Source organism: Diorhabda sublineata, chromosome 6 (assembly GCF_026230105.1).
Source record: "Diorhabda sublineata isolate icDioSubl1.1 chromosome 6, icDioSubl1.1, whole genome shotgun sequence".
Classification (NCBI taxonomy): domain Eukaryota; kingdom Metazoa; phylum Arthropoda; class Insecta; order Coleoptera; family Chrysomelidae; genus Diorhabda; species Diorhabda sublineata.
Window position 1 is genome coordinate 31,002,526 of NC_079479.1, and position 14,967 is coordinate 31,017,492.

At 30.1% G+C, this 14,967-nt stretch overlaps 3 protein-coding genes across 3 annotated transcripts in view; 1 reads left to right on the forward strand and 2 right to left on the reverse strand.

The window, feature by feature from the left end:
* LOC130446107 (tyrosine-protein kinase receptor) overlaps window positions 1-847 on the reverse strand; it is a 28,989-nt gene extending 28,142 nt beyond the window's left edge. Inside the window, exon 1 of the mRNA XM_056782176.1 lies at window positions 650-847. The gene's annotated coding sequence lies outside the window, so the exon portion shown is untranslated. The remainder of the gene's footprint in view (window positions 1-649) is intronic.
* A 1,552-nt stretch (window positions 848-2,399) lies between these two features.
* On the forward strand, window positions 2,400-7,466 carry LOC130444821 (negative elongation factor D). The gene is made up of 11 exons (XM_056780086.1): window positions 2,400-2,595; window positions 2,997-3,219; window positions 4,106-4,323; window positions 4,382-4,531; window positions 4,592-4,722; window positions 5,122-5,309; window positions 5,677-5,929; window positions 6,427-6,637; window positions 6,755-6,895; window positions 6,951-7,080; window positions 7,300-7,466. The coding sequence occupies exons 1-11, from the start codon at window positions 2,539-2,541 to the stop codon at window positions 7,332-7,334; spliced, it is 1,737 nt and encodes a 578-aa protein (XP_056636064.1). The 5' UTR covers window positions 2,400-2,538; the 3' UTR covers window positions 7,335-7,466.
* LOC130444820 (uncharacterized) lies at window positions 7,365-13,311 on the reverse strand. The gene is made up of 8 exons (XM_056780085.1): window positions 12,727-13,311; window positions 11,617-11,993; window positions 11,051-11,345; window positions 10,295-10,687; window positions 9,995-10,234; window positions 9,095-9,263; window positions 8,489-8,687; window positions 7,365-8,426 (listed from the first exon to the last, which is right to left on the reverse strand). The coding sequence occupies exons 1-8, from the start codon at window positions 12,862-12,864 to the stop codon at window positions 8,177-8,179; spliced, it is 2,061 nt and encodes a 686-aa protein (XP_056636063.1). The 5' UTR covers window positions 12,865-13,311; the 3' UTR covers window positions 7,365-8,176.
* Window positions 13,312-14,967: the final 1,656 nt, after the last annotated feature.

The following is a 14,967-nucleotide window of genomic DNA, read 5'->3' on the forward strand; positions in this document are numbered from 1 at the left end:
GTTGATAAGTTCTCAATGGCTCTGGATCTTGTTTCAAAAAGTTTTTGGCTATCGAATTTGAATTAATAGAATATAGTTCATGTTGTTGCAAGTGATTTTCTATAAGAACTCGATATAGAGTTAACATATGGTCACATATAAAATATTATGATTATTCTATATAAAAGAAAACAGTTACTGAGTTCTGGAGGTACGTTCATTCTGTTTTTTATTCATAAATCAAAATATTTTTAAGGCCAATGGTTCAAGGCTCTCAAACTATGAACCGCACCTGATATATAGTAAATAGTAAGATTTTAACTCAATACTATTTATAAAGAATTATAAAAAAAATATATTTAATAGCCAAAAGATTACTGTTTTGACGGAAAATATTTTGGAAGTTTTCCAACATCCACCAAATTTAATAATTACTATATTTTCCAAAGTCGTATAATCGCAATTCCCATCAAAAATATCGCATATAAATATGCAACAGTACAAATCCGGTACCTTTTTAATTTGTAAATGTCAAAAGGGGTTGTACGAACATATTACAACAATCCTGATTTAATTTGAAAACTCAAAACAAATCGCACGAGTTTTAAAAGTTTTACATTATTTCCAAACAATAATATGAAATAAATTACACTCGAATTAAATAATTTACCTTTTAATAGATTCAATCTTCAAACAACCGAAATTCATTCACCCTTGCAAGGGCACGAGATCTGAATTCGAATATATAAATTCACGCACCGGAAATAAAGTTTTTTTTAAAACAGTCGCGGAACGTCACAACACAATCTTTAACACTGAATGTTTTCCGTTGTTATTCGTCTCGCTGGTCTTTAATTTTAAAATTGCAGTAAGTGTTATACAGGCGAGTAAAAATATCTGAGGAAAGTCTCTCATATAGGTATGTGGCGCTGCACAGATTACAGCAACAGCGCAATACGTTTTCGTATAGGTCAGACAGAGATAAAGAAGCGATATCGATTTTTGTGTTCTTTTGGCTTATACCTCGATTAAAATAAGATAAAATCATGGAGGTGACATCTAATGGGAGGCTGCGAAAGGAACATGTATCTTTTCTGTAAATTAAACGTAAGGGGGAAACGTCAATATTGCTTATGATGTTGGATCCAATTGATTATTTTTTGTGTAATTGGAGGGTTAAAATTGGTTATAAAATTGAACATAATAAAATTTTGTTAGTACCAATTATTTTCTTTTTAACTAATAAACTTACGTACAAAATTTTTTTCTTGTATAAATAGAAAGTGCTTCAAAATTCACATGACTAAACTCTTAAATAGAAACTGAAACATACCTAACCTAACCTAACATACTGATGTTGAGAATTTTTCCATTTTTAAACAAAGAGCTTCACAGAATCAACCGTAGTTGAGACAATATTATTATGAACAATTAAAACAGAAATTACAATTTAATATTAAACCTAACAGTATCTATTTGGATAAGTCGTACCACTTGCACTCAAGATAAAATTACAAATCTCATTAAGGCCGTTTGACATGATGCAATACAACGTGCGATGCAATGCAAGATGCAATATTTCTTGAACAAAAGCATGCGCAGATGAAGTTCAGCTGATTGTTTCATGCAAGATCTCGCACTTGCAAAATTATCGGTTTGATGTCATTTCATAGCGTGCAAATTGCAATTCTACGGAGAAATCTAGTTACTTTTGGCTCAACAGATCAACCGACTTTCGTAAAACTTTGCTTTAGTTTCATTGTTAAGCTAGGCACAAAATATTAAATAAAACTTTAGGTTAGTATTTTGATTAATACTCTTCTCTGTCCACGATACTCCAAAAGCAAAGTAACAGAAGTTACAATTATTGCTGCGCATTTCAAAATTTTATTTTTGACATTATCTCGAGTCCTTTTTGGTTTGTATACTTCAGAATTCCAGGTCGCTATTTTCTTATTTCATAGTTTTTGAATTTTTACTTTTGATTGAGTAATTTTTTAAAACCTTTTTTTACAAATTGACGTTAGTTATGTTTGTGTCATTAAATCGTCTTATTGAAGAGCGTATGCTGGTTCAAAATTATAAGAAAAAAAAGTAAAACGAAACTATTCCTATCTAAAAGGAAGTTTAGAAAGCTAGAGTTAATCAAAAGTAGGTAAATGAAATGAATGAGTTAATAAATTATATAAAAAATTATATCAGTACGGCCCTGTACCTGATGTGGGAGTTTGTGCTTAATAGCTTTAAAATATGCGAAATAAAAGTAACAAATAAGAAACGAATAATTCAATTGAATAAACACACTCATAACTTTGAATTCATGAGCCGCTATTGTTCACTTTAATATTGATTTTTTATTTGACTAATAAATTTTTGGAGCCACAGATCTGTTAGATTTTATTTGAAATCTATTTCGTGCTGAGTGGCAACACTGGGCGTCGCTTGTAAACCTAACCAAACAATACTTGTAATGTTAATATCTTAGTTGTTATTCCAATTCTCACGATTATAGTAGTACCAATGTAGAAATAGGGATAACGAATACATTTTTTTGTAAGGATGAACATGGACGAAGAATATGATGATCGCCCATGGGAGGGCGATCGAATGGAAGATGTATGTATATCTACATATATAGTAAAATAAAAGATAAATCGTACAGCTAAATACCAAAAATTGCAATTTATCTCGTATTTGATTTATTATTATAGATCTTTAAACCTATCTATGAATTGAATCTATATATGCCCTCATTTTGAATGCAAAATTGAATTGGAATGCTACAAGAATTCCACATAATAGCTAGTGAATATCTTTTAGGGCCAATAAGAATAATATTAGATTCTACACTGAGCCTTGGAACACTTTTTGTCAAGATTTATGTCTTCTAAATATATTCACTATTTCATTGAAATAGATTATATGAAAATAAAGTAGTTTGGTAACTACTTTATATGAATAAAATACTGAAATGATCAATCTTGTTTGTTTTCCTTAAATTTGATCCCATTTCATAGTCAGATGCCGCAGATGAACCAGAAAACCCAGATCAAGTTTTGGCAGAATGTGCAGAAAAATTTTCAACACCAGATTATATTATGGAACCAGGAATATTTTCTCAGTTGAAACGTTATTTCCAATCAGGAGGAAATCCTCTTCAAGTTATAGAAGAATTATCACAAAACTACACTGCAGTAGCCCAAATGGCTAATTTGATTGCAGAATGGCTGATTATAGGAGGTATATTAATCTTATTTGAATACTTAGTCTTCTTTTAGCAGAAAAGGGTAGATTTTTGTATATTTTGAAAAATAAAAATCACAGTATTGGAAGCAAATTATATTCTTAGCAATATTGGAAACAAATACATATTACTACATATTTGTGGATAGTTATACTGTTTACTACCCCCAACTCATAATTACACTGATACATATACTCAATGCCAAAAAAATCGGACACTCAGATTTGGCCTTATAATAATGTTATATATATAAATTTTTTTCATTCAACAATTGGTTAATTTATAAAATCCACAAATGAATAATATTTAGTGATTATTAACAAAAACATACAAAATAAAGAAAAAATAAATATCCTTAATTTTTATTAGGTTTTCTGACAAGTTATGTCATTCTAAGAGAGAAAGGCTCTAACCCAGACATCGAAAAAACTAAATTTTGTGTGTACTCCACTGGTATATTATTGATCTCTAATACACCTCACTAAATTATTTAAAAATATATTTTGGTAGTATGAATCACAGCCTGTAGAAGCATTTCCTCTTTCAAAAGCCAAGATTTCATTTAGCAAATCCCTCCTATGATCATCTCCACACTCTGTTTCAATCAAGATTCATCTGTGAAGAAAATTTTGCTCTAGAGTCCAAAGTGAATGCTGGTTGGAAAATAATCGCCTTTCTAGGAGTTTGGTAACCTTTATACAATTCCATGCACCATCAGTCTCCGCAGTTGTGTCTGAGCTTACTGGTGTGTTTTGCGAAACTTCAAGTCTGCCCCGAACCTCAAAAGCTTCTAAATGTCAGTCTCTCAACACCCACAGCATGATAAATCTATCAACTATTGCTGTTTTTCACCCACTGTACTTGATTTTTTAAATTTTGTAGGTGTTAAAGTAACAGATGTGCAAGCTATGGTTGAAAATCATTTAAAAGAGATGATTTTAAAGACTTTTGATCCAAAAAAAGCAGATACAATTTTCACAGAAGAGGGAGAAACTCCTGCTTGGTTGACACAATTAATTGAACATCCAACTTGGAGATCTTTAATTTATAGATTAGCTGAAGAATATCCAGATTGTTTAATGTTGAATTTCACTATTAAAGTAAGGTTTTTATTGGTAGGAGAATAATGATTAAAAATAATGATTAATTCTTTTTTAGCTGATTTCTGATGCAGGCTTTCAGGGTGAAATAACAAGTATATCAACAGCCGCTCAACAATTAGAAGTATTTTCTAGGGTACTAAAGACTTCTATAACTAGTTTTCTCACAAACCCAGAGGAATGGCAAAATACTAGCAAAGAATGTGCTGTATGAGCAACTATTTTATTATTAGTAATATATTTTGGTAACGTCATATTTTTTTTCTAGAAAATGGTATGCCATGGTCAACATACATATGTATATAGTCAAGTCATTATTCACATTTTAGCACATGAATCAAAAGGAGGTAGCAGCATGAAAAGATTGTCTCAAGAAATTACCAAATGTGCTCAAAAAAAGTAAGTTTGGTTTTGAAAATATTTGAGGTTGAAGGAGAAAACTAGAAACTGCAAGTTTTTGATCTGTTTATTATGAACTTAGATCATTTGTGGTTACAAAGATAGAAAATGGATGCAATTGAGACAAAATCCATCCAATAACATTTACATTATGCTGAAATACTTGTCCACTCTGTATCAAAGCCTATATGAACTTATGGCAACCTGCTATGGGGTTCAATTATTAACTGGAGACTATAAAAGTTAAATTCTGGGTAGAGACCAGTGGAGCAGTTAATTTTACTATTTATAATGCTTGAAGATTTTCTATTGAAATTCCTTATAAAATATTTCCAATACTGTATAATAAATTGAGACAGAATGTGCTAATATTTAATATTGATTTCTTTTCACTTTTAGTGGGAATGATGTAACACCTATCACAATGGCATTGAATGGCGCTTCAGCTTACCCCACGGCTTGTCAAGCTCTCACAGCGATGCTGTCCAGAAATACATTAAATCCTGCTGATATTACAGTCCTTTATAGAAACTATACAGGACCAGATCCTCCTCCTATAGACCTCATCAGAACACCACAATTTTTAGGTAAATTTCTTCTTAATAACATAGAGCATAGAATATTTATTAATATAATATTAAAACATATGTTTCTTCATCTAAGCTGACAAAATGTTAATATCATTGCTATTTCTGTTTATATTCTTCTGTAAAATCCTTTAGAAAAATGTGCTTAATCTAAACGGTTATTATAGTATGCTGGTGCAGCATATGTCTTGATTAGTATAACTTGAAGCTAAATTAATAATGGAATTGAACATTACGAATGAAAAAAAGCATTCAATGATGTAACAAAGAGAAAATTTAAAATTTAGCAAAAACCCTATTGTTTGAACCCATGAATAAAATCCAACCAAAATTGTATATATTTCTAATCTAATTTTTTTCTTTCCAGAATTACTAGTTGATTCGTTATTCAAACCTGGAGTCAAGCTGAATCCAGACCACAAACCAAAATATATCCACTTATTGGCTTACGCTTCCAGTGTATCAGAAGTGCAACAGAAGAAAGGTCAAAAAAGGATATCAAACAAGGATGAATTACAACCTACTATACGTGCTATTGAAACAGTTCACAATATCTGCAATGGGAATAAGGGAAGCTCCGAACTTATTGCTGAACTCTCAATAATTTATCAATCCCTTAAGTGAGTGTAGTATAATAAGTTTAGATGGGTTAAATTATTTTTAATCAAATGAGATTTTTTTAAATTTTGCATTGTTTCTATTAATAAAACGTTATAGTACCAGAAAATTTGGTAATACTTAGAGATATAAGATAAAATTAAGTTTTAGGGTAGTGCTCCATTTTATAGAAGCGATAAATTCGAATTGTAGTCTTACTGATAAGTTTTGCGCTTATATGTAGAAAAATACGAAAACAAATGATTGCTTTTGCACTGCCCTGAGTATTCAAGGCACCCACCTTGCACTAATTTTTGTCATACGCTAATGTAGGATCCTTAGAACGCCTGTTTTAGAAATGCCAATCTGTGTTGCATTTTTTTATAGTTATAATCTTCATTTGTGTTAATAAGATTATGGAAAACCCTGGTGTGTTGGAATATAAAAATAATCGAGCCTTTAAACGCTTCATTCTATAAAACAAACTTTGTAATCAAAATTCAATTTAACTATTTTTTAGGTTTCCCGTTGTATCCATTGGAATAATTAGATGGGTGGAATGTACTGTAACAGAACCAAGCTATTTCAAATTATGTACAGAACATACTCCAATTCATCTTGCTTTGTTGGACGAAGTTGTAACGTCACATCCTTTACTCCACAATCAAGTACTCAATTTGTTAATTAAATTATTTGAATCAAAGCAGGATGAGTTAGAAATTTTAGTTCAGGTTAGTGAAATATCTATCAAGATATGTTACAACTTTTTTTTATTATGAAACTGTTGCTATGAATTTTTTTTGTTAAACACATATCACATTTTAAGAAAACATAAATTATTATTTTAGTTGGAAATGAGGAAAATGGTTATAGATCGAATGGTTAATCTGTTATGTTCTGGTTGTGTGGTACCTGTTGTTAAATACATCAAACAATGTTGGCAAAAAGGTGATACTGATATTTCTTTGATCAGATATTTTGTAACAGAGGTAATGTTTTGAATTAGTAGGTATCTATAAATTAAAACATATTTTCTTATTGAAGGTATTGGAAACAATAGGGCCACCATATAGTTCGGAATTTGTGAATTTATTTATGCCAATGGTTGAAAATGATGAGATCACTGGCACTATGAGAGGAGATGGTGAAAATGATCCATTATCAGAATTTATAGGTATGTATGGCTTTTGGGGTATCATACACACTGCGACTCAAAGGAACTATTGTGCCCCCCTTTCTTATACTTGTACTTACTATATAGTTTCCAAGAAATGGGAAGGAAATGGAGACCAGGTTATGATCAACAACTAAATGTTTGAACAATTTTTACTAACTAGTACTTCAAATTCAAATTGGATCTAACATGTTTTTGATTCCATTCTTTTTTTTTCAGTTTACTGCAAAGCGAATTATACTACAGTTTCATAGAACGATGGAATTGAGATATATTAAAAAGCATTGTAAATATTTTTATATATTATGACCAAATAAGTATCAGTTATATACAGTAATTATGTATAACTTTACTTTTAAATCAATTAAAAATCTTATTACAGAACATACTTTTCTTTATATTTTAAAACCCAAAACCGAATTCACTACACAGATCCCTCCAAACCTGAATACGGTGTCGATTGCGCAGTCACTACAAACCGTGAACTCATAAGTTCTTTCTGGTTACCTTCGACGTGTAGTGTTCACACTGGTAATTGATACAGTATTCTTCAAGCTTCCAAATTTATCTCCTCCCCATCAACATATCACCATATGTACTGACTCTTTCATCCATACCATGAATTAAAACTAACAAAAATATTTCGATGTGTCATTATTGTACTTTGTTAGGCAGTATACCATTCTTTTTAAATGTTGCAGTCCTTCCTTGTTCTGAAGCAGGTCTCCAAGTGGGCACATCTACTAAGATTGGCATTTTGCTTACTCAAGAAACATACATCAACCAGATTAATGCACATCGTTGTGGGAAAGGAGTTTTCTATCAATCTCAAAAATTGTACAACTGAAAAAAACTTTTATAGCATGTACTAAGTAAACACTGTTTTAGTTCTAATTTTTATTGCTCAATTTATTAAAAACATGTTGAAAATTGTTATCTAGAGCAATGTTATTGAACTTAACCTTAGGACATCCAATACATACTGTACTTTTTTGTCAGAGGTTACAAACTGGAGTTTTTGCATAATTTTATATCATGATCATCTTCAGTTCTAAATAAATTAAATAGTTTTCATTCTATGTCGATATTGGTGCACTCAATCACTAGTTACATTACTGGGATTATTTACAACATAATTATTAACAGGTACTATTAAATTATTAACTAATTGGACGTTATTTTGGACACCAGTTGAAAGCACATCATTTCTTTTCATTTCATCAGACTCGCGAACATCAACTAAGTGTTCTGTATAATAATACGGGGTGTTCAGATAATCTATCATCCTCCTAGGTAACGGAAGATTCGGTATCAAGTCCATCCTCACATTCTTATGAATTACAAATCTAAATTAAAAATTAATATTTGATTCAATAAACATATTTACATATTTTTGTTAACTATTTACCTACAGAGATGTTGCAAACTTTGTACTTGCTTAAACCTAGAAACTGGATGTAATAATTGCACTCGAACTGGACCAATAACTGGCCTACGATGAAGAAAAAATAAATATCTACCACTTCGTGAATGCTCCACGGCATTTTCTATAAATTCTACAATTGTCTGTGATTTGAACTTTGTGCAGCTACCAAAACTAAAATTACCTGAAAAATTAAATCAAATACTATAAAATCTTGAAAAATACATATAAAGGAAAAGTAACTTACAACTAGAGCGATGGAATAGGAGACGAGGAAATGGACATGAAAACACATTGAAAATAAAAGCCCCGGGAGAGATCAAATAACAACAGATATTTTGTGTAGAGAAGATAGACCGGTGGAAAACGCTTTTACAAAATATCAGGAACATAAAGCATATTACTATACAAAGAATTTAAGAATTTGCAATAGATAATAAACAACTGCAGAATTTAAAAAAAGTCTTTTAATATTTAATTGGCGAGCTACAATAATTTCGAATATTCTAGAAACTTAGTAAGTTGTACACATGAGATTTGTTATTATTCTAAGCTTTCTAATATGTAAAACTTTTTAGAGTCCATACTTACCCTGATCATGTTCTATTCTCACATGTCTAACACAGTTATTGAGCTTAAATGTTAAGGAAAATATATAATGGTCATCACTACTATCACGAACAATAAAAGAACCATCTGGCTCATTGGACAATATTTTTTCTGCTGCTTCACTTGAAATTGGGCCCCAATACCAACCAAACTGCAATCAAATGAATTTTTTTCAATATAAATTGAAGAAAACATTATATTCTCATATTTATGGCAAATATTTGAAATATGTATATCACACTTATTATTGTGACAATGAAAAAACAAATTCATCAACTTATCGAGACAATCTGGAAACAAAACATAATCCCAGAGGAGTAGAATACTGGAGTAATTATTCCTATACAAAAAAGGTGATAAAGAGGAATGTAAAAACTAAGAGCCCATAACACTTCGTAACATAACATTTGGAAAAAATAAAAAGTTACTCAAAAGCAAAAACAACTGTCATAAATAAAAAAGATAATCTGAAGATAATAGAAAGAGAAATACTGAGAACTATACTCGGACCACATATTACAGGAGATGGAGAGAGAAGATTGAAGAAAAAGAAAGAAACAGAAGAACTGAGAGGAGAAAATGTAATAAGGTATGAAGTACAAAGACTAAATTGGGCAAGACACATTAGAACCTACAGAAATAGTAATGAGGATAACACCTCTATGTCCAAGAGGCAGACCAAGAAATACCTGGAGGAACCAAATTGAAGAAGATACTGGAACCCTATAAATAGTAGACTGGAAAGCCAAATGCAAAAACAGAAAAGAATGGAGAAAGCTGACAAATGAAGCTAGAACCCACAAACAACTTAACACTACTGTCCACTTATATTGCAGCTACCTAGATAAAATTGACTTAATAAAAAAAATATATTTGACTCACGTCTTTAACTCTTTGAATACTCGTAGCAAAATCCAGCATTTGTTCTGAATCTACATTTTTTATATTTTCCTTATTGGGTAAAGGAGGTAAAGCTCTACCACTTATATTACCATGTGTATTATCTAGCTCGCTTTCTTTGCTTGCATATATCTTATTATTTTCGTCTTCTTTAACCTGTTCTGTTGCAAGAAATCTTTTAAATCGAAACATATTACATAACATCTGCTTTAACGAAAACAGCTGCAAAATTGATAAAAGTTAGAAATAAAAATTCAAATTACCAATTTGAATATTACATACCTTGTTTAACGTTTTTCTTGTTTTTTCATCTTTTTTAGTGGGTGAAATGTGTATTTGTGTGCCAATGGTATCACAAGAATCTTTAACTTTTTTGTTTTTTATATTAATAAATATTGTATTTTTCTTAGATCTACTTGGAGGAACAGTTATAGGATTCAAATCTTTATCTTTGACTAGATTATTATTTAAGGGATATCTATTCTTATTGGCTATTAAAACAGTTTTTATTTTTGGTGGCTTTTCTTTGCGTTCCAAAGAATCCGAAGAACTTGAATATAGAGTTTGTAGATAGTGACGAATTTCTTGTAAAGTAACATGTATGGGTTCACCTTCTGCAGAAGCTGAAGTACCAGCTAAACTATGTCGTTTGGTACCATTTTGAAAGGATAAAGTCTAAAAAGTAAGAACAAAATAAAATTATGTAATGCCCAAATTATGGGAGTAAATAATAAGAGAGCAATCTTAAAATATTTGAAATTCCATCCACAAAAAGTATTTGGAACATGTAATAAAGTGATTATTAATATATGAATCATTGATAAATTCAATTCAGGTCGCAAATATAGCACAAATAAATTTATATATTATACCATGCACATAAATATAAAACACCAAGTTGTAATAATATTGCATCAATTAAATTGAACTAAAGTCTAAATTGCCCTGTTCCCTAATATACTACATCAATTTTTCTATGTAAATTACAATCATTGTGCAAGTGTTGAATGAAGATCTGAAAGTTCTAATATTATCCACCTGTGTTCGATATTTCAATCCAAAATCTCTATATCCCCAGGAGATATTTCTTCGTTTCCTTTTCTGCTGTTGAGATTTTTTAAGTTTTAGTGGGCGTTTTACCATGTCGACAGGCACGGCATATATGTCACTGTCAAATGGTACATTGTACAAATCACTGATCTGATTCAAAGATAAAGTATCATGTGAAACAGCTTGGGTAATGAACGTTGAATCATCTACCTTTTGTGTGGTTGGTATTGATAAAGAATTATGTGAACTTGATAATCGAGATGATCCCAGTGAATTTCTAGAACTGAGAAATTACAATAATTTATGTCTAGGTATTTGTTTTAAATAATGTTAACAAGGGATGTCCAACCTTGATCATTTTTGTACATATATCACAAGAATTTATTCTCGATATACTCACTCATAATCCTATATATACCATGATTAATAGCTATATACAATTTTCTTAAATTTAGAAATGTTCTGCAAAAATGAGTAAAATGTGCTGATTGCTGGACACCCCTCGAATTTTAATGACTTTCATAGGCATTCAAAACCCTCTATAAAATACTCACCCAGCTCTAGAAGTGGATCTACCAATGTGATAGGGACTGAACGTCACAAACTCAGAAGGAAAGCAAGATTTGCTAAGTAAAGACTGTTTTTGTACATGTGACGAAACATTTAATTTCATTGGTTCAAACACTTTGTGTTCTTGGATTGCTGTTTCAATTATTTGTTGTGATAGATTCTCACAAAAGAAATCTATTACCGGATAATTCAGATCATCTTGAAACTGAAGTGGTGGTTTTATCGGAGAACAATGTTTGTCATTGAAATCAGTCCAATGCACACCTTTTTTTAATGTATTGAAATTATCCCCACACATTATATCTGACATTCCATCTAAGGAATCATCTTGGGACAACGACTTTTCTTCACAGTCACTGTCCTATGGAACAGACACAATCTATTTATTATGGATAGATACAAATTTTATGATCTTATTACAAGGTGATTTAGTAAAATTATACATACAGTGAAATTTCTCATGACCATATGATTCATAACATTTGGAAACTTGTTTGAACAAAGATCAAATTATGTATTCAATCTACAGAATTGAAAGATCATGATATTCAATTTACTCAATTTTACAGCTATACCTAAACTTTTTATAACAATAAATCTAGATTTTTATCATGTTTATCACCTAAAAGTTCATCAAATGAAAATTGTCATTTGTAAATTTACTTTCAAAGAAAGGCAAAAAATAATACTTTCATTTCATGAACAAATACCAATAAACCCACATTGCATGGTCACAAAAAGCTGTTTTGTTAAGAGTAAGTAATAAATGTTTTAATACTTTTCCAGGGGGTGACTTGTATTATAGAATACCACATTATTTTTAAAACAATATATCTTAATTGCTGTCATATAATTTATTTCACTATTCACATTATTATTAAACTGAAATGTTCAACATAGTATATAAAAGTACCTTACTTCATTCTTATTGATAATTTTAGGCCAAATTTCAAAATTTAAAAGATTTACCTAACTCAAGTTTTTATATTTAAAAGTAGCCAAAAAATCATATTAAATAGTCTGTAACTCTTTATTATTCTATTGAAGTAAAAATTGAGATTGATTTGGATTATAGTAAAATCTTGAATACCTACCTCAAAGTTAAATAATTTTCTTCCATTTTGACTTTCTCCAATAACGCTAGAGGTAGATTCATTGGTTAATAAAAGACCACTATCATCGCTTAATATGAATGCTTCAGACCAAGTTGAACTAGATGGAGATGATTCCATTACTATTGTATTCTTATTTTCCCAATTTGCTAGTTACTAACTTGTGTCCATCGTATTCTTAAGTTGTATGCGATTTAATAGTATTACTCCAAAATATGAAATAATCTCTGAATGCCTCTAATTTTTAAACCAAATTAATAGTATCATAACTATATTGACATTTCCTAATTTTACACAAACCCAACTTTAGATATATGTCAATAACGAAAAATAACAATTGCCAAAAATCACCTACCAACAAATTGCGTTCTTGTTGATAAAGTTCATAGAACTAAAAATCTCTTGAGGTCATACCAAATAACATACTAGAAAATATGGCTACAATGATAGTTGTCTATAAATGAATTTTTAAAGTATTTTATATTAAGTACCGTTTTAAAGATTTATTCACCTATCCATAAAAGCTGCGTCATGTCATTTTATTTCTCATTTCAAAAGTCTTGACATAACATCCAATGCAAATTTTTTCAATTTTATATTTCATAAACAAAACATATATGCTCAGGCAATAAGAGGAAAATGAACAAGTGCATATAAGTTGACATTTATAACCATCATTTTCATGTTTATAACAGGTTATATAACAACACAAGGGTCAAATATTCATTACATGGATTTAGTTTAAGTGGTAAAGAAGGTAGAAAACAATAAGAATAACTCAATCATGATCTGAATGTTCGGTAAGTAATCAGGATCACGTTCACTATCGTTCGAACATTGAACGAAGTGATTGACGTTTTTTTGAACCTTGAAAGTTGAAATCTCCATGGCTGGTTATGTTCTTAGTAGCAGTATAATTAAGGCTTTCAATTTTTGTAAATGTTTTGGTATTTCGTCATAATGGTATGGAAAAATATGTGTTGTATTCATTAATTGAGATCTATAAACATAGAAAAGCTATAAAGCTCAAAATTAACCCTTGAAACTGGGGTAATAAGAGTAAGAAATTTTGTAGGAGTATTAAATTCGAGAACGGGTTAGGCCCCGCAATCAGATTATAAGCGATCTATCTAATCTCTGATCATAGTCGTTTATGGCAATAAAGAATCTTCATTCATGTAACAAAAAAATAGAAAGACATTGTATAAAGAATATTCTTTATACAATGATAATATAATATAGAATCTGAATGTTCTTTGGAGCCGATCTAGGTACTGTCATTTAATGTAAATTGCGTGGGTTGTTAATTTGCCGATAAGATGTATAAAAGTAAGAGTGTAAAGATATAAATAAAAGAATTCAATAATTCAAATATAAGTTTTTTATAGATTGAGCTTTGGATTTGTAATTTTCACCAAAAACAAAACGTGACTTTCAGAAATTCTCGTTCTGTACTCCCCAATCAACTGATAGATGATCTCACAGAACATACCCCTTGAGTATTTTTTGTGATGATCTATTCAATCCTGAATTAGTTACTGAAAAATTTTATTGTTAATAACATTCGCACATTTTTTTTAATTTGAAAGTTTTTTGACTGTTTTTATAGATATTTAACAAGACAAAATATCAAATTAAGTAACACAAATTAATGATAAAAAATTTTCGTTTCCGAGTTGGTGCAAAAGAATGGTAGGGACAATAAAATAACACATATCTTTGGTAAAATCTAATTTATTTTGTCTATTTTTAAATAACGCTACACTAGCATTACACGTGAAGGTTCTATTCAATAATTAAAATATCACATGGAAAAATTATGTAATGATACAGATAATTTGTCTTCATTTTTTTATTCTGCCTTCCTCAGCTCCTTCTGCAGTCGTTTTTGTTTGTTAAATATTATCACATTACGCTGCGTTTGCTTAGGACATTTGTCGTTGAAAACAGCATTTCTTAATGATAACTTAGTGCTCCTATGTAGATATTGTTTATATTGCAACTTTCCTATTACAAGTATTATTTATTTTCTTTTTTTTTTATCCTTCATTCCTCCACATTGCTTTTTTAATATGATGTCTGGTTCTATGTTTGGTTTTTTTGTTGTCTCTTGGCGAGTCATTGTACACCCATCTACTTTGAAACCTTTAATTAATGTGTTCTTCTGTTGAAATAAAGGGTTAGACTTATTTAAGTTGACATCATTCTGTCATACATTCTACT